Source organism: Arachis ipaensis, chromosome B8 (genome assembly GCF_059453495.1).
Source record: "Arachis ipaensis isolate K30076 ecotype BB chromosome B8, ASM5945349v1, whole genome shotgun sequence".
Classification (NCBI taxonomy): domain Eukaryota; kingdom Viridiplantae; phylum Streptophyta; class Magnoliopsida; order Fabales; family Fabaceae; genus Arachis; species Arachis ipaensis.
In genome coordinates this window covers 1,373,595-1,392,903 of record NC_142443.1, presented here as the reverse complement: position 1 = coordinate 1,392,903, position 19,309 = coordinate 1,373,595, and the positions used below count along the sequence as shown (strand labels likewise).

Genomic DNA, 19,309 nt, shown 5'->3' with positions numbered 1-19,309 from the left:
TAATTAATAATTTTTAACAGGGATGTTACACATCCATTTAACTCTCTTGTGAGCTTCATGCTATTTGGAGAGGGCTTGTTATGGCTTGGGATTGCGAGTGTAAAGAGGTCATATGTGAAACTGATAATCTTGATGCATTTCTTCTTGTTTCGCGAGGCACAACCAGCATGATTACGAATGACTCTGATCTGTTTGGCAAAATCAAAGAGATGCTTCAGCGCAATTGGACAGCTACTTTAGTGCTCATCCAGCGTACAGCAAACAGAGCGGCTGATTTAATGGCTAAGACTGCTGCTTTAAACAAGCAGGTGTACCTAGAGTGGTTACAATTCCCTAATAATTTAGACATTATTATTAGAGAGGAGTGCTACTCTTTCTCTTAGGTGTTTTTTCTTTGTGTTATATTCAGTCACCAAAAAAAACCATGTAATCAAGTTGGCCCAACAAAAAAAAAATCAAATACCATTAAATGAAACGTGAAATACACGCGCCCAACACACACGAAACCGCTCTTACTCAACGCTTCTTCTCCCTCACGCTTCTTCATCTTCTCTCGCGCTTCTTCTTTGCCTTCTTCTTCGCGTTCCTTTTTCTCCTTATTCTCCTCCTTTTTCGCGTTCCTTCTTCTTCACGTGTTTTCTCCTTATCGTCATTCTTTTGTTGTTGTTGTTGCTGTATTTTTTTGTTTTTTTTCTCTTTCTCTCTGGTGAAGAAGTAGAAGGTGAGGAAGAAGAGTTTTAAATAGTGCAGAATGAACCAAACACAGTACTCATGGTGAACCGAACATAGTACTCATGGTGAACTGAATTGAGTTGAATTGAATTGATAATATGTAAATTGTAGGCAGAGTTATTTGAATTTGATTTTATATAATGGATTATATTTCGTTCACTCAGTACTATACAATTGTTTCACCATGAGTACTGTGTTCGGTTCATTCTACAGAAAGCTGTTTGAATTTGATTTTATATAATGGATTATGTTTCGTTCACTCAGTACTATACAATTGTATTGTGTTTGGTTTACCATGAGTACTGTGTTCGATTCACCATGAGTATTGTGTTCGGTTCATTTTGCACTATTCAAAACTCTTCTTCCTCATCTTCTACTGCTTCTTCACCAGAGAGAAGGATGAAAAGACAAAAAAATACAGCAGCAACAACAACAAAAGAATGACGATAAAGAGAAAACACGTGAAGAAAAAGGAACGCAAAAAAGGAGGAGAAGGAGGAACACAAAGAAGAAGGTGAAGAAGAAGACGCTCCGTGCGTAAACGAGCGTGAAAAGAAGAAGAAGAAGAAGAAAAAGGTTTACGTTGCAGCAGAAGGTTTACGTTGAGTAAAACTTTAGATTGCAGCACGTTATATGTAGCGCGTGTATCACAAACGAGTGAGGGTGGGGGACGCGTGTGTGGAGGAAATTACTTGATTAACAACCATGTAAAAAATTCATGGATGCAGAGCTTTTTCAAATTTTTAATTATTAATTTTAGGTGAATATTCACTTTATTTTACTAAAAGCGTATATATTAATTGGTGGGTACTCCCATGAAGATATTATAATTGTCTTCATGTGATGATTTTTCTTTTTGATCCTTAGATGATAGATTGTAGGGTTAGATTTTGATATGTTATAAAAGTGTTGTTTTTATTTGAAATGTGGCCAAATTAATAAATCACACTTTTATACAAAGTATCTTCATAAAAAGATGTTTTTTGCATCTTCATTTGAGTAGCTGCCATATTAATTTAGTACAGTTTTTGGTTAAATGCAGACCCTTCCAATTCCAAACGAGTGAAAACTCTTTAATAATCTCCTACACTTTCAAACACTTGATGGTGCTTGTCTTGAGTTTTCCGATACTTAAGACCTCACAAGTTTCCAAAGCATATAACAATCCAAGACAAAAAGTTACATCAAAGGGAGGCAAACAAAACATAGGAATTCATTCTTGGTAATTAAATAAGCTTATTGTGAAATACATACACTGTAATATAAGGGGAACATAATAATGTTATTAATGAAGTGGAATAATTCATGCAGAGTACTTATTAAGAAGCTAGTGAAGCAAGAACCCTGCGGGGTGTATTGCATGGTCTTCGAGCATGAAGAACAGCCAAGTTATCAATGATGAGAACATCACCTTTCTTCCATGGAATCGCAACACATTCCTCCTCCATTATTCTCAGGCAATCACTCACCGCACCGTCCGGTAGTGGCTGCCCATCACCGAAGGTCACAGGCTTTGATGGATCATCCCATCCCACCATAGTATGGAACCACACCTTGCATTCCCTCCTCTCATCATACCTCACACCTTCCACTGGCCCTATTATCATCTTCGCTCCTCCCTCCTCCAACCATTCCAACTTCATCCCCATTTCATTCGCCCTGCATTTTTCCAATTTCAATTTTGAATGACTGAATTAGTGAAAACTGTGAATATTAAACCACTCTTCTACCTTAACCTACAACAATAAAAACGTCTTATGGCTCACAAATTTAACCCAACAGAATACACATTGTGTGAAACGTTTTTATTGTTGTCACGGGCTAAGTTAAAAAAGTGGTTTAACAGTGAAACTAGTTAATTAGTAATTACCTCTGTTGGGCTAGGGTTTTGTCTGTGGTGTTGAAGTTTGACTTCCAGCCACGGCCAATTGGAGAAGAAGTGTCGTCGTCGTCACCTAAGAACCTTGTGTACAACAAGCCATGCTTCTCTAACCGCTCAACGAACTCAGGCTGCGCCTTCTTCATCTTTTCGTACACAAGGTTACTCAGAACTATTGGAGTCTCGCCGCCACTTCCAGGCTGAGGCTCTACTTCACAGAAGAAGAACAGTTTGGAAGGAAACTCAGGAACCAGGGCCATCTCGTGGTGGAAAGCGATGTTCTGCTCCGGCGGGGACTCATTGGCGGTGTACACACGCCCTACAACTTTGGAGCGTGGTGCGGAGATACTCGCCAGGCGGAATTCGTCGTAGCCGAAGGCCTCAACGACGTCGTTGAAGTCGGAGGGGGTGTTCAGCTGGAATCCCCTCAGAAGCAGAGCACCAGATTCCGCAAGAAGCGAATCCAGCAACTGTTTATGAGATTCTATGAGTTGCTGCGGAGATGGAGAAGGAGAAGAAGAAGGAGTCACGACGGCTGGGAATCGAGCTCCGCCGTGAAGGTTCCTCTGCTGTGGAACCTCAATTTCCACCACCAATCCCTCTGAAAACCTCATCCTTCGCTTTCTTCGTTAATCTTTTTTTTAGTAAAAAATATTAGTTGATGAATGGGTAATTAAAGTGTTTCCCAACTTGTTTAATTAATTAATTAACTTGACTCACTACTAACTTTAGTTACGGTAGGTGTATGATATTGACTGCCAAAGTTGTTTATCTTTACCTGTCACATCACTTAAAATTTTAAATATTTTTTGGTGTGTATACAATTTCTTTCATAATATTTTAAAATTTAAATAATTAATGTATTTATTGTTAAACATTTTTCACGTTTATAACTGAAAATATTAGCCTTTTAAATTTTTTTTTCTAAATTAGTTGTTTCTTTTTGGTTATATATAATTACTAAAATTATTAAATTTTAGTTAAAATATAATTAATTAGAAGAGTCAAATATGAATTGATTAATAAATTGTTAAACTAAAACATAACATTTAAATTTTAATTAGTAATTTTTTTAACTAACACATGCTTTGAAAAAGAGAAAGTAATATAATACTATATATCAAGGAGAGTGGGTAAAGTAGCTTTTCTTTTTCACGTGTATATGCTTACACTAAAGAAGATCTGAGAATGATTCGCTTGAATTGGCAAATCCTTTTAGTGGGACATAGCTCTTGTCCTCTTTTCATGTTCTTATATGTAGGTGCTGTTATCAAAATTACCAACTTAATTCTTTAATTTACAATATCACAAAACACGAAAAGCCCTTGAATGACCGATGATACTTTAGGCTTTTTTACATATATAAACATTTAAAAAAAAAAATCAATATTACATGATTTTCGTTCTTCTTTAATTTATATAATTTTTAAAATTTGTTATCTTAAATATTTTTAAAAATACTTATTTTTAAAAAATAATAAGCATAAACACATAATTTTTTTTATAGGAATTTATATTTTTAAAAGACAAACATTTTTTGAAAAAGTTTTACCAAGCTCCAAGCTCCAATGTTGTGTTTATTTTTTAGAACAAGACAAAATACTGACAACAAGATATAAATAATAAAAATATAAAATTTTGTGTTTTTATATTTTATTTGGTGATAAATTAAAATAATTTAATGTCTCACTATCTGTCCATATAAACAAACCCAACCCAAATGACCTACAACCTTGGCCTTTTATACTCACTCACTCATCCATCACTATTCTCGAACCTCACCCCACCCGGTTATCCATCAAGAAATTTATCGTATTCAATGTCCTTTTTTTTTGGTGTCTTGTCGGATTCAATATCTATTGTTTTAAAATAGTTAAATAAACCCAATGAGAGAGGTTCTAGCCAATCCCCTAAACTGGGCTTAATAAACGAGGCGGCCCATCATGCTTCCGTGATTGGATTTGGTTAAGAAGGCCTGCTAAAGCTCCTACTTGTTTTGGGCTTTTATGATCAGTAATGAGCAATAATAATTCATCCACACTCTTAAATAGAATTTCGATACTTAAAGCTTAGGCCCATTATCTTACCAAACAAAAAAAATTTGAGACGAATTAATTCTTCGTTTAGGAAATATAATGAGAAAAAAAAATAATTCATACACATAAAAAAACATGTTGCAATATGCAAAAATAAAAAATAACACATAATTTGGAACTGTTCTTATGGTGCTGCTACCAAGAACTATGTATCCAACACCAGTTTCAGAGTGAAATCCATTCACGGAGGCTTTGTCAATGACTTGGTGATGGATGCTCTATTGCCTAAGACCAATCACTGGGCAAGAACTGCTTCTGTTATATCACTGAGGTTGTTCTGTGGCTGCTCAAGTGGACTCTGGAACTATCTGGTGAGTTATGTAATCAGAGATGGGGATAGCATTGAAGCAGTGAATGCCATTGACAATCCTGATAATGTCATTGTTGGTTGTCTGTTTTATATACCTCTCAATTCAAGTGAGTGGTGATTCTCCTTCAACTGCATAGAATAGAATAGCCATGCATGAATAGAACAGACACTTTTATTTGATTGATTCATGTAATGAACATTTTTGTATTCCATGTTACTGCATTGCAGTTCCTGGAGAGCCTTATCATCATTATTGGAATAATGACACTCCTTCAGTTCCTGTCCCTTCACCATCTTTTGATAATTTTTCAGGTATAGTTTAAGTAAGGATATAATAAATGACTTGTGTATCTTAACTGTTTGAAGTTTGAACCATACAATATGATTGTCTGTGAAGTAATTGTAAAGATGCACTTTTTCTTTTACAGCTGATCAAGTCAATCATAATGACAATGTGGCCTCTGGATGGATCATTGGGGGCTTAATGGTTGGATTTTTCTTATCATATTGAGCATTATTCTTGTATTACTCTGACCCTAAGATCATCAAAATGTATTGCTGAAGCAAGTAATCAAGTAAAAGATGATGAGGAAGGAAAGATATCTCATAAATTACATATTCATGGGAATCCAAGTTTCTTTTGTGGTTCTGGAGGGTACATGTGTGGCAAAAGTACTTTGGACGAGGAGCGAGACGATGGTGAATCCAGCAATCTCCAAATTACAGTTTCAAAACCTTCAAGTAATCAACCTCACATTGGATTCTCCACTATACACATGTTCAGGAGGCTATGCATAACTTATATTTGTTACTGCAGCTACAAGACCTGATATATTTGGCATGGAGAAGCCTATAGTTTTAGCATACTAAAGAGATTTTTGGCGCAACTAATGGTTTCGCTAATTCAAATCTGCTTGGACACAGAACAGATGGTTCTGTTTACTATGGTCTATTCAGGGACCAGGTTTGTGGCTAGGTTACTAAATCTGTTCATAGGGAAGTTATGATTTTCATACTGTTTCTGATATGCATGTAAATCCTTCTAGGAAGTTGCTATCAAAAGGATGACAACTGCACACACTAAAGAATCTATGATAGAATTGAAAGCTATGTGCAGGGTTCATCATGCTATCCTGGTAATTTCACTGTTGTTCAAAGTAAATTATATGCTTTGATTTTGGAGCTAAATGCTTGGCATTTCTTTACTTCGTTCAAGGTAGAATTTATCGGTTATGCAGCCAGTCATGATAACGAGATTTTCTTGATTCTCAATATGCTCAAATGGGTTTACTCAGAAGCCATTTATAAGGGTAACATCGTGAAGATGCTTTGATGTTTGTCATGTATATAAATTCACCTTCAAATTGAAAATGATTCACACACAAACATTCCTCTAAAATATAGAGTTAAAGATCCTTCATTTTTTGTTCTTGGTTACAGGTCATTTGCCGCTTTCTTGGATCATCAGGGTTCAGATTGCGCTTGATGCTGCTAGGGGCCTTGAATACATACATGAGCATGCAAAAGCTCATGATGTCCATCAAGATATCACCACAAGCAACATTTTACTTGCTGCTTCCTTTAGAGGCAAGGTAACACCAAAACATTTCTCTATGCCATATGATTTTCTTTTTCATTTTGATTTTCTCTAATTGTCAGATCTCTCCTTCTCTCTTTGTTTCTAGATATCAGATTTTGGGTTCGCAAAACTTATAGCTAAAGGAAATGTTGGAGAAGCTGCAACAAGAAAATTTGCTACTTCATATGGATATCTTGCTCCAGAGTAATTAAGTAATTTACATCCAGACACTCAACAGGCACAATCATTCAAAGTGAATTGAAATGATTACAACTTTTAAAATCTTAATATTGTGCAGATTCTTGGGAGATGGCCTTGCAATGACTGAGAGTGATGTCTTCGCATTTGGAGTTGTTCTTTTTGAGATCATATCAGGGAAGGAGGCCGTTATTCAAACTGAAGGTGTGGCGACAAATAATCCTGACAGACGTTCCATTGGCATCTGTTGTAAGTTCTGCTTTCAGTAAGATGTAACTGTTAAGTAAAGATAGTGTACCTCAGTAATCACAACATGACATTTCAAGGTGTGTGTTTGTTTTTCAGCTTTAGTTTTTAGAACTTCATTAGCAGTTGTCTCAATGCAGATGGTTTCCATTCTTAGGAGCACTTCAAGCCTGAGAGACAACATTGGTCCTAGCATGATGAATCTGTATCCTTATGATAATGTATTTAAGGTAAGTGTGTTTCTCCTTTTTCCAATCTTGTACTCATGACCCGTTAAGGATATTTTGTCTTTTACCTTAGAAAATTGAAGGTTCTTCATCTCAATATGATCCAAAAAACTGTAATTTCTCAAAATTTCACCCCACAAGTTTGTTGTTTGCATAGATGGCCATGCTTGCAAAACAATGTGTGGAGGATGACCCCATCTTACAACTCTAGCAGGGAAGAGCCAAGTTTTCAGTGGCCTAATTCTGGGGAGATAATTAACAAAGCAAGAATTTCTTTTTTCTCATATCCATTGGATCAGCAACTTGTCATGGAGTTGGTGGTTCAACACCTTTGTCCATTGCCCTGAGTTTAATCTTATAATTTGTCACAGATGATCCTTTTTCTTGGCAGGAATATGTAACAATGCAATTTTTACCTACTGATCTCGTAATTGTTTTTGACAATTTTTTAAGTTAAAATGCAATACTGATCCACCATTTTCCAGGATCTTGGTAAATAATACACCTTCATATTGACGTGAGACTACAAATATTAAATACATTAATGGGTGTCACAGATAGTGGAATATTGTGATACATCATAGCTAATATCAAAATACAACCTTATTTAACAAGCGAAGCTAACACCCTGCGTGGTGGAATGAATGATTTACGAGAATGAAGAACAGCCCAATTATCAATCAAGAGAACATCTCCTTTCTGCCATGGAATAGCAACAGATTCTTCCTCAAGTAGTTTGAGACAATCATAGACTACATCAGAGGGTAATGGCTGGCCATCACCAAAGGTAACAGCCTTCACAGGATCATTCCTTTCATCCTCCCAGCCAGTGTATGCAGCCACCATGCTATTGAACCATATCTTCCGGTTTCTGCTCTTATCATACTTCACTGCTGGGATTGGACCCATGATTGTTTTCACCCCATCTTCCAACCACTCCAACTTCATTCCCAGTTTAGTAGCCCTGCAAGAGTCTCATTCATATGAGCTATGCATGTTCCACAAAATAAGGCAAATTTATGGCATGATTTGAAAAAAGATGAAACCTTTGCTCAGCTATGGTCTTATCTGAGGTCAAGAAGGTTGATTTCCAGCCACGGCCAATTGGAGAAGAAGGGTTATCATCTTCACCTAAGACCCTTATGTACAACAATCCATGCTCCTCTAACCGCTCAACGAACTCAGGGTACCTCTTCTTCATCTTTTCATACACAACATGGCTCAGAACTATTGGTGTCTCACCTCCACTCGCAGGCTCCACTTCACAGAAAAAGAACAACTTTGAAGGAAATTCCGGAACCTGTTCCACAAAACCCCACCAATTAAGAGAAAGATTGCAACTTTATACAAAAAAAATACTGAATTTCAGGTGAAATGAAGTAGCACCTTACCTGGGCCATTTCATGGTGGAAAGGGATTTTCTGATCGGGTGGGGACTCATTGGCGGTGAAGACACGACCAACAACGTTGGTGCGAGGGGCGGCGCCACCAACGTAGGGAAGCTCGTCGTAGCCGAAGGCTTCGACGACGTCGTTGAAGTCGGAGGCGGTGTTGACGGTGAATCCCCTAAAAAGCAGAGCACCCGATTTCAGAAGCAACGATTCTAAGTAGGGCTTATGGGCTTTAATGGAGCGCGTAAGTGGAAGAACAGTTGCTGAAGAAGGAGGAGGAGAGAGTACAGCCGGGAAAGAAACTCCATCGAAAAGCTTCTGCTGAGGAACCTTAATTTCCACGAACGACTCTGCCGCCGTCACTGCCATGGTTTCTTCCCGCGATCTACTTAGTTAGTTAGATAGGTGGGTAGTTTTATTAATAAAATAAATATTAATAATTAATAATAAAAATAAGAGAAAATGACAAATAGGTCCCTAATTTTTTGTCCTGCGAACATTTTTGTTCCTGATCATTAAAAAATACTTTAAGTATCTGACCTTCACAAAACTTGGACGGATCAGTCTCTGAAGGGGACATTTAGACGGAAGGACTGATCCGTCCAAATTTTGTGAAGGTCAGTAACTTAAAAGTTATTTTCAATAGTCAGAGACAAAAATATCTGCAAAAGGTTAGGAATCTATTTGTAATTTTCTCTAAAAATAATAATCCTCCACGTGGACGGAAATTGCAACCAGATTCATCGTAACTCATAAGTCACCGGATAATGTAAGTACGTAACATAACAATTGGGCTATTGGGCCTCTCTTCATCAAAGGCCCATTTCAATCCCAAAAAAAAGTTCATACTTAATCTAATTATGTTAAATTAATAAAATACAAATTATAGTTAAATCGTATTTGCTGGTCGTTTTTTTTTTGCCGCAGCTGCAGAATCATCAAGGTTTAAACCCTAACGAACTGAAACTCTTTCTTTCTCGTTGTGAATTCTAAAGCCCTAAAGTAACAGTGGTTGAGAATGGCGGAACCGAGTGAGTTGAGTCGCTACATTGAGTCATACGTCGATTCTTCTTCGACTCCAGCTCAACAGGTTCAATTCCTTTCAGCTAATAATTATTTCATCTCTGCTTTTTAATCAAAACAGTTGTTTTCTGTTGAATTGTTGGTGATGATGATGATGATGATGATGCTCATGTTAATGCAGGCTGCTAGTTTGGACTCAGTTGGGTGTCTTGTGAAATCTGATTCCTTAACTCTGGAAGTTCTGGTGTGTTTCACTTCCTTAACAAATGAAAGTAAAATAAAAAATATACATTTTTTCATGCATCAGTTAATTTGTGTCTTTTCTTGTTTTCCGTCTGTTTCAAAATTCAGGTTCGAGAGTTGCAGATGTATTTGACAACAACAGATAATGTTATTCGTGCAAGAGGTGCGTTTTTGCTTAATTTTCCAGGTTGCTATTGTTTTGCATGCAGCGTAGCAAGCAATTCTTCTGAATAGGATTCCAGTAGGAAGCTACTTCATTCTGATCACTGCCCCAACAACTGATATGGCAGTTGATTGAGCTTTTCTCTATCTTAATGTATATGCTAAGGTTTTGTAGAAATTCACTTCTGTATATTTATGTGTATTTCATACACATTCTAACAGGTAGCGTTGACGAACGCGCATGTGTGTGTATGGATGTGCATTATCTTTTACTAGTTTAATCTTCAAAATAATCTTCAGTACATGTCTGTGTCTCTTGGAAAACTTCAGGAATCCTGCTTCTAGGTGAGGTGCTTAAGCGTATTGAGTCGAAACCTCTTGGCAGTGCAAATATACATACCTTGGTTGTGTTCTTCAAGGACAGGCTGGTCAGTATGAATATTTCTTCTTAAAGTTTTTTGTTTGAATTTCTTTTTAATTGAGTTTTTTCGCTTCCCTGTCAAAATTATTCTAATTTGTTTCTGTCAATGGATTTCTTACTTCATCTGTTGATTGGATTGAGACAATTTCATGGTTTTGATTGGGATTTTGATGCTTTGTTTATAAGCTATATAATTACTGAGACAAATTTTCATGGTATTCTCTGATTACCATGAGCAATATAATATTGTTCATGATCAGGCAGATTGGAGAGCACTACGAGGTGCACTTATTGGTTGCTTGGCACTAATAAGGAGAAAAAGTGTGGTGGGGATGGTAACTGGTACTGATGCCAAAGCCATTGTTCAGTCCTTTCTAGAGTATGTTCAAGTTCAGTCCTTAGGACAGTATGACAGGAAGGTAAATTATTGTTACAGCTAGAAAGCAAATACTTCCTTCTGCTCAATGAATTAGAATTTTCCAAAGATGAAAAATACAGTAAATTCTCTATGGAATAATTCCAGAAAAAGAACGCTTGTTGAAAAGAAGTCGAACTGATCATATACTGGCTTAAATTTTGTTAACTAACCTTTTTTATATTGGGTGCAAAACCCTTTTCTAATGCTAATTATTTTTATTGGGATTTTTTTCCGTGATTCCCCTTTATTAATTGCATCTAAGCTATATAATGCACTCCACTGTTAACCTCGTTTTTTATTTTCTCCTGCAGCTATCCCTTGAACTACTTGATTGTCTGCTAGAACGCTACTCCGACGTGCTTGCTTCACTGGTAGTCCTAGCTTCTCTAAACTTCTATAAGGCAATATATGACCGGAGTTTCTAAGAGTAAATAGCCATTTTAGCACCCGAAAGATTCAGTTTTTGACAAAACGGACCTTAATATTTATTTTTGACAAAATGACTCCCGAAAAATATATTCCGTTTGACAAAGTAATCCAAACATTTGGTCAATGGTTAATTTATTTAGTCAACTGTTAACTTATTATAAAATTACTAATCTACCATTTATTCTCTCTCTCTCTCCACTTATCAGTTTATTACTACCCCATCATATTACCATTGCAACAGTTTCCATCAACAACCCAACAATGACACCAATCTTCCCAAAACGGAAAAACACCACTGCCAATCCCATTTTCTTTGTTTCTCCCATCGCGGCTGCCATGACCTCTCCTCTCTCTCTCTCTCTCTCTCTCTCTCTCTCTCTCTCTCTCTCTCTCTCTCTCTCCTGCGGCCAACCACAACCACTGCAAGAGAACCTCCACTTCTTCTGTCGTTGCCATAGTCGGTCCTGCAAGTGGACCTCCACTTCATCGGCAGGCTCTCCTCGCGACTCATCATTGCCTCTCTCTAATCATCAGTCGCATCGCTGTGCTTCGTTGTCACCTCGTGTTTTATCATCTCCCACTTTCGTTTTGAGAATGTTATAGAGCGAACTTGATTGAAACTAAATTCTCCAAAACCCACACCTTTTTTCATTTTCTATTCCACCCACAAAACAACCTTATTTTTCTTTCTTATCAGGTATTTCTTCATCTTTTTTCTTGTTTTTCGTCTTCTTTTTCTATCCATTTTTGAATTGTTCATCGTTCTCTATTGAAATTCTGGATCAAGATCTGTTCTTGGTTTCTCTGTAGCCTGCGATTATGGATATCTAATTTCACAACACCTCACACTACTCTTTATTGTTAGGATTTATTGTGTTTTTCCCCTATTTGATTATTGAATTAGATTTGATCATCCATTATTTCATTATTGTGAAATCAGTTTTTGAGACTTTGTTTTGTTCCTTTGTTCATTGCTATTTGGGAGTTTTCTGGTTGATTTAGGAGTGATTATTAGGTTAATATTTTACTCATTTTGGTTGATGCAATGGAGAATTGGAGATCGATTATGGTGGTGGAGGAAGCGGAGGTGGGGGCAGGGGGAGGATGTGCGGTGATGTAGGTGAAGGATGGAGGAATGGTGCTAGGTAATGGTGAGAAAGAGTGTGGGTAAATTTGTAATTTTATAAGAAAAGTGAAGGATAAATTAGTACTTCAATGAAAAATTTAAAGTTGACTAGGTAAATTAACCATTGACCAAACATTTGGGTCACTTTGTCAAATGTAATATATTTTTTGGGGGTCATTTTGTCAAAAATAAATGTTGAGGTCCGTTTTGTCAAAAAATGAATCTTTCGGGTGCCAAAATGGCTATTTACTCATTTTCTAATAAATGGCTAAATCTAAACAGCAAAAACTTTGAAGCAAAATATTAGTTGGACTGGTCTTTTTCAGTTTTTTTTTTTCGTTGATTAAAACTGTGACGTATCATGTTTTAGGTCATCAACATATAGTTAAATATTATATAAATTATTAAATTGACCATGTTGAATCGGCTATATTATACCCTTCTTTGATTATACTTCCGTTTTCTTCCATTTAGGGCAGATTAGACAAATTTCGTTTGATTTATATCTAATTGCTTAGATTTGTTGCTTCTTGCAACCAAAGTATATTACCACCCATTTCATTATATAGTAACTGTTTTTTATAATTGAGTGTCAATTGATGTGTTTTAAAATATGGTTATTTTAGTGTTTTTGGACTTTATGTACTGTATAATTTGTATATATGAGACTCTTTCTTTTTCTGAGTAGTGCATGAATTTTGGTATTTACTTAATTCAATATTTTTTAATATACTGAAAACATTGAGATACAAAATATTCAAGTTCAATAGGAGAGGATAAGATATCCTACTAAATGGAATGAACATATGATGGCAAATATGTGACTTAAATTATGCAATCCCAAAGTAATCTATGTAAGCTATTATTTAAATTCGTAATTACAAGACCTTGGTTCTTCACTCTCTTGCAGGGCGAGGAACTTATTTATGGAATTTGTGAAGCTGTGGATGTAGAAAAGGATCCAGAGTGTTTAATGCTCATTTTTCATATTATTGAGACTGTCGGAAAATTATATCTTGATCCATCTGGTCCAAATACAAACTTCGTTGAAGAAATTTTTGATATTTTAGAAGCCTACTTTCCTATTCACTTTACACACGTAAGTCTCTAATCTTTTGCATATTTCTCCCAATTGAATATCTTCTATAATGCTTACTCATTTCCATACATCATTAAGCATATATGTTCCAGACAATGTTTTTAGTACTAATATGAGTGGTTATATTGTGTTACATTGGAGACTGACAAGATGGACATTCTATTTGTATTCTGACTGTTATTTATTTGTAATCTGGATTTCTGTTTCTCTACCAGCCAGTGGGTGATGATGCTCATGTTCAAAGAGATGATCTGTCAAGAGCTTTGATGGTAAGTGGAACTTCATTCGAAGTTTATGGTGGTTTGTCTTACCTGTTTTATTTTCTCACAGTACTTGTTATTTTCAATTATTTTGGGAGATCCCTTGGTCCTATTATGTTTGCTTTACCCAAAAAGAGGAAATACAAATTTTCTTGCATTTATATTATAACTATCTATACTAAGTCTTCATTTCATGCAACTTGGTTGCTTGTCATCCTCAACTAATGGAATGTTTGTAATATTTTATCTTTCATTCAAAAACTGGCTAGGATATGCTATTCAGTTGTTATATTACTTTCCTGCAGGCTGCATTCTCTTCCACACCTCTTTTCGAGCCATATCTCGTTCCTTTGTTACTTGAGAAGCTTTCTTCCTCGCTACATTCAGCAAAGGTTTGTGTTAATGGAATGTCATTCTATCTTTTGTGTTAGACTATAACATTATAGATTTTCTGTTTGTTTGTTTTCTATGCATTCAGATTGATTCCCTAAGGTATCTGAGAGCCTGCTCTTCCAAGTATGGAGCAGAGAGAATCGCAAAATATGTACGTGCTATGTGGCCTTTAATAAAGGACATCATATCTACTTATTTGGAGGACCCAGATTTTTCTTTTACTCTAGCACCTTTGAATGGTTTTGGCCCCTCAAAGAATGAACTAGTAATAGAAGCTCTATCCCTCCTTCAGCAACTTATTTTGCAAAATAGCAATTTATTAGTTAGCTTAATAATTGATGATGAAGATGTCAACTTTTGTATCAAGACAACTGCCTCTTATGAGAAATACAACAATATTCCTGTCCAAGAAAAGAAGAAACTGCATTGTGTTGGTTGTATTCTCCATGTCATGGCGAAGACTTCTCTTTCTTTCTGCAATGAAGTATTTCAGAATCATTTCTCCCGAATAATGGATAATGTGGTTTCTGTTGGAAATCTTGATAACCCACAAAATGGTGAAGTTTTTCCCTCTGAGAGAGTTAAGTTTGGATTACTTTATCTCTGCATTGAACTACTTGAAGGATACAGGAAATTATTTTCAGTGTCTGAACAGTATGTTCTTGAGCATGAAACATGCTGCACTGAGCTTCATAGGTTTTCAACTCCATTGTTTAATGCCTTTTGTTCAGTGTTGGCATTAAGTAATGAGATATGCCCCCTTGATCCAGAGATATACGTTGGAGGTGAATGCTTTTTTTCTTAGCCCCCCCTCCTAAAATGCTAATTCTTTGTTATCCAGAATTATAACTGTATTGCTACTCTTGTTATTTGGTTCTTCACTATGAGTGTGTGTTGAACTCCTAGTGTGTTCTGTGTAACAAAAGATGAAAACTTTCTGGAAAGGAAGGATCACATTTGTGAGGAAAAGACATAGACATCCTTGTAATGGACAAAACAGAAACAACAGGCAAAGTAGGTCTAAACAGCAAAACTTGAGAACATGCATATCAGTAATATAAAATACATTCGAAACTATTATTAGCATTCCAACAAAGGGTATACACTTCACATGCATACATCTTACTTTCAGATGCAAATTTGTCTTTCTTTGGTTCATGCCTTCTGAATTTATTGTTTTATATTTTCATTGCTGACTCGTTTTTGGCTTTTGGTATTGACATGCAGTGAAGGGTTTGCAGATACTGGCTATGTTTTGTTCAGATGTTTTTCCAGTACCAATGTTAATATTTGAGGATATTTTGAAGAAACTAATGTCAATCATAATAGAGGATTCCAATAAAATGACGCTATGGGAAGCGGCACTAAAAGCATTATTTCATATTGGTTCATTTGTTCAAAAGTTCGATGAATCTGAAAAGGCGATGAGCTACAAGATTTTAGTCGTAGAAAAAGCTGCAGAACTGCTTTCTATCAATGATATTAATCTACCTCTTTCACTCAAAGTAAAAGCATTATCTGAGATAGGAATGACTGGAAAGATAAATATGCTGACTGTTCTTCAAGGGTTGACAGGAGTTGTATTTGCCAATGTATCTGATGTTTGTGTATGTAATACTCTTCTGCAAATATTATTTTAACATTTGTGCATATTAATCCCTTAGATAATTTTGTGAGCTTTACTTTTGGATTTTGGGCTGTAATCCTCTGGCATGGTTCATGCAGGCCAGTAGAAATTCAAGGTCTTTTGAAACTGCTGTTCAGCTTTTGGAGTGCTATTCTTGCAAGTTGCTTCCATGGTATTCCACTCAGCAGAGCTTATATACTACATTTCCTTTGTTGTGCCTATTTGAATTTTCTTCACCAACAGCTTAGATGTGAAATTATCTGAGATTTTGCATTAGAAATAAAATGCTAAAGTCGTATAATCTAAACAATGGTATTAACATTGTTATGATAAATTTTCAAAATGGTTCACAACTTAAAACAACAGAACAATTGCAATCTATTACAACTAAAATTAAAATGTTCAAGGAACAAGGAGGATCTACACTGGTAGAATTTCCTGGCAATCTGATATTTTGAATTGCACATATTTGGACAGGATCCATGAGAACGGATGTTCGGAGGAGTTCATAGAGCAATTTGCTGTAGATATTTGGGCTCATGCAGGAAATTGCATGGATTTTTGTGCTCCCTTTGAGGAAAAGGTAAATATTCCTGCAACTCTTATGGATTAATATTCTATGTTGATATTTGTTGAAATCCCAAACGTGATATCATTTACATGCAAGAAAAATACTACGAAGCAGTAATATTAAATATTTTCTGCCTTTACTTCAGGGTCTTCTTGATGCATTAATGAAAGTTATGAAAGTTTCTGTAGCAAGTTGCTCTGTGGACAGTCAAAATACGATAATATTAAAAGCTTATACAGTATTGTTATCGCATACTAACTTTCAGCTAAATAAAGTTGAAAGAATGCCACTTAGTCCTGGACAGTATGACATTTCCGATAGAGATGAGTGGATACTTTCATTATTTGCATCAGCAATTATTGCAGTTTGCCCCAAGACACGCATTCCAAATATAAGAGTACTTCTGGATCTATTTATGATAATGCATCTCAGAGGCATTGTTCCAGCTGCGCAGGCCTTGGGTTCTATAATAAATAAATTGGCTTCAAAATCCAGCAGTGCAGAAAGTTCAAGTGACCTTACCTTGGAAGAAGCTCTGGATATTATATTCTGCACAAAATTATGGTTTTCCACGTCTGATATGTTGCAGAGAACTGGAGCAAACGGGAGTGCGATGGTTATTACTGATTTATGCCTTGGTGGTGCAAATGATAGACTGCTTCAAATCAATGCCGTTTGTGGGCTCTCATGGATTGGAAAAGGTTTGCTTATGTGTGGTCAGGAAAAGATTAAAGACATCGCTATGATTTTTATAGGGTGCTTAAAGACTGAAGAGCAACCATTGGATCCTTTAGTAATGAAATGTGCTGCTGATGCATTTCATGTTCTTATGAGTGATTCTGATGTCTGTTTGAACAAAAAATTTCATGCCATAATTAGGCCACTTTATAAGCAGCGATTTTTCTCTTCAATGATGCCAGTTTTTCAGCAGTTGATCACAAACTCTCACCCTTCATTCTCCAGGTAGGTGTTTTTCTCCCAATGGAATGTAATTTTTTAGTATTCTTTTTATTATTCTGATGCCTTAGAGACTTGAATTGTCCGCTAGAACCCCTATATACGCGAACACCACATCATATTACTAATGAGTGTTTTGACTTTGGTGTTTTTATCTTTCTCCCCTTCAAATGTCTAAACTGATTTTGTTTACACTCTCAGATCTTTCTTGTATCGAGCCATGGCACATATCATATCTGATACTCCACTAATAGTTATATTAAATGACGCAAACAAGGTTAGTATGGGAAATTTTAAAATTGCGAAATTATATATTTGTTAGATTCTAGTAATGACTTTCTCTATCAATGATTGATTAAAGTAATTTTCTTTGCAATAATTTGCAGCTCATACCAGTTCTCCTGGATTGCATGTCAATATTAACAGAGGATGTCCAGGATAAAGATATTTTATATGGCCTGTTGCTTTTGTTATCTGGGATATTGACCAATAAAAATGGTAATTACAATGCCTATAGAATTCATATTCTGTTATCTGAATTTTTATGGCCAAGAGGTGTGTGTATAGTAGGTTTTCATTTATGTGATGCAATCTTATTTTCATTTGTTATTACTTTTTGTCATTTGAAAGGGTAGACCTTGGAGCAACAATTGAGTTCTCTCCATGGAATTAGTCACTTATACTTACATTAGGCTAGTTACACACTTTGGGTGCGGCCTTTTCCTGGGATGCTGTGCACCAGGCTGCCCTTAGTTGCTTTTAGTCATTTCCTTGAGAAAGAAATTTGATCAACTCCAAATTGCTAATTTCATAAGAACATTGATCATTAGACCATTATACCAGTTGCTAAGTTCTGGCGTCATACCTGGTATTTATAAATTTGTAATTAGTTAATTACCTATGTCCCTGTTCCTTGCTCATGCAGATGTGGCTGTTTATAGAAAGATATAGCATGCTATCTGTGGGATATGTTTATCACTCTGCACTTTTATGTATCTTATGTATGCAGGAACAGAAGCTGTAACCGAGAATGCACATATTATCATCAACTGTCTGACTAGACTTGTAGATTATCCTAATAAGACGGTATCAGAACTTCCTTGTACAAAGATCCAATATTCCAATGTCATATATGGTGTTAATGTTGGTTTCTCATTTTCTTGTTACGCAGCTTGTTCGAGAGACAGCTATTCAATGTCTTCTTGCCATGTCTGAGCTGCCACATTCCCGAATCTATCCTATGAGAACACAGGTTTGTGAATCTTTCAGCTTGAATAGATGATTATCATCTTTTGACTAATATTCTCTTTGATAACAGTTATGACTTGAATGATTCACTTTCCCACAAGTGTTGAATACCTTGAATGCACAGCGTTGTCCATGTCTAACAGTTATTATTCATCTTAATCCTATTGATTACAACAGGTACTGCGGTCAATATCAAAAGCTCTCGATGATAAAAAGAGAAGTGTTCGAGGCGAAGCTATCAGATGTCGGCGTGCATGGTTGGTAACTTGATCATCTTTAGTTTCGGGAAAATGAACAATTTTGTTTGATGCAACAACTTCTGTTATTGCTTCTTACAATAATTTGATATAGGAGTCATCATTGATGTTCTTCACAATCAACTTCCCAAGCTACTGGAAGGTCCTCCCGTCCAACTTGAAGTGCGATTTTCCACCAAAAGAATAAACTGCAAGTTTTTGAAATGGTGGATATCAACACTTGTAAATATCAATTTCGTTGCATAGTGGATAGTTACTTGTAAAAAGGCGAGTTTGGCAAAATGAAGCAAAATGACCTTCGACACTGACATGAATGTAACATGCTAGTTTTCATCGAGTTTGTTCTATAAATATGCTGTTTATCATTAGTTCTTTCTAAGAAACAGTAGCATGTTCCAAAGAAACTAAGATCTTAAA

General features: G+C 36.0%; 3 protein-coding genes and 1 pseudogene across 5 annotated transcripts; 2 read left to right on the top strand and 2 right to left on the bottom strand.

Annotated features, from left to right (window-relative positions):
- Positions 1-1,925: 1,925 nt before the first annotated feature.
- On the bottom strand, positions 1,926-3,302 carry LOC107613978 (clavaminate synthase-like protein At3g21360). The gene is made up of 2 exons (XM_016316187.3): positions 2,603-3,302; positions 1,926-2,391 (listed from the first exon to the last, which is right to left on the bottom strand). The coding sequence occupies exons 1-2, from the start codon at positions 3,223-3,225 to the stop codon at positions 2,052-2,054; spliced, it is 963 nt and encodes a 320-aa protein (XP_016171673.1). The 5' UTR covers positions 3,226-3,302; the 3' UTR covers positions 1,926-2,051.
- A 1,195-nt stretch (positions 3,303-4,497) lies between these two features.
- LOC107610298 (lysM domain receptor-like kinase 3) lies at positions 4,498-7,478 on the top strand (annotated as a pseudogene).
- A 278-nt stretch (positions 7,479-7,756) lies between these two features.
- LOC107614033 (clavaminate synthase-like protein At3g21360) lies at positions 7,757-9,069 on the bottom strand. The gene is made up of 3 exons (XM_016316238.3): positions 8,659-9,069; positions 8,314-8,567; positions 7,757-8,231 (listed from the first exon to the last, which is right to left on the bottom strand). The coding sequence occupies exons 1-3, from the start codon at positions 9,025-9,027 to the stop codon at positions 7,871-7,873; spliced, it is 984 nt and encodes a 327-aa protein (XP_016171724.1). The 5' UTR covers positions 9,028-9,069; the 3' UTR covers positions 7,757-7,870.
- A 467-nt stretch (positions 9,070-9,536) lies between these two features.
- MET18 (ARM repeat superfamily protein) lies at positions 9,537-19,257 on the top strand. 3 transcript variants are annotated; one of them, XM_016314305.3, is made up of 20 exons: positions 9,537-9,748; positions 9,863-9,925; positions 10,033-10,087; positions 10,417-10,514; positions 10,768-10,926; positions 11,237-11,296; positions 13,391-13,579; positions 13,795-13,848; positions 14,145-14,231; positions 14,318-15,017; positions 15,460-15,839; positions 15,958-16,031; positions 16,337-16,442; positions 16,576-17,393; positions 17,589-17,664; positions 17,774-17,885; positions 18,397-18,473; positions 18,559-18,639; positions 18,813-18,892; positions 18,987-19,257. In XM_016314305.3, exons 1-20 carry the CDS (start codon positions 9,677-9,679, stop codon positions 18,997-18,999), a joined length of 3,354 nt encoding a protein of 1,117 aa, XP_016169791.1. In that variant the 5' UTR covers positions 9,537-9,676; the 3' UTR covers positions 19,000-19,257. The 3 variants fall into 3 exon arrangements, with proteins under 3 accessions (XP_016169791.1, XP_020964122.1, XP_088352580.1); XM_021108463.2 differs by having other exon boundaries at positions 10,744-10,926; XM_088496454.1 differs by having other exon boundaries at positions 18,813-19,054.
- Positions 19,258-19,309: the final 52 nt, after the last annotated feature.

Excerpts from the sequence above, each read along its gene's own strand:
- LOC107613978 (XM_016316187.3), bottom strand. The coding sequence starts at position 3,225 with ATGAGGTTTTCAGAGGGATTGGTGGTGGAAATTGAGGTTCCACAGCAG. Across the intron at positions 2,392-2,602 it reads AAAACCCTAGCCCAACAGAG|GGCGAATGAAATGGGGATGA; the intron begins GTAATTACTAAT and ends GGAAAAATGCAG.
- LOC107614033 (XM_016316238.3), bottom strand. The coding sequence starts at position 9,027 with ATGGCAGTGACGGCGGCAGAGTCGTTCGTGGAAATTAAGGTTCCTCAG. Across the intron at positions 8,568-8,658 it reads TCCACCATGAAATGGCCCAG|GTTCCGGAATTTCCTTCAAA; the intron begins GTAAGGTGCTAC and ends TTTGTGGAACAG. Across the intron at positions 8,232-8,313 it reads AAGACCATAGCTGAGCAAAG|GGCTACTAAACTGGGAATGA; the intron begins GTTTCATCTTTT and ends AGACTCTTGCAG.
- MET18 (XM_021108463.2), top strand. The coding sequence starts at position 9,677 with ATGGCGGAACCGAGTGAGTTGAGTCGCTACATTGAGTCATACGTCGAT. Across the intron at positions 11,297-13,390 it reads CCGACGTGCTTGCTTCACTG|GGCGAGGAACTTATTTATGG; the intron begins GTAGTCCTAGCT and ends ACTCTCTTGCAG. Across the intron at positions 16,443-16,575 it reads GTGCTCCCTTTGAGGAAAAG|GGTCTTCTTGATGCATTAAT; the intron begins GTAAATATTCCT and ends CCTTTACTTCAG.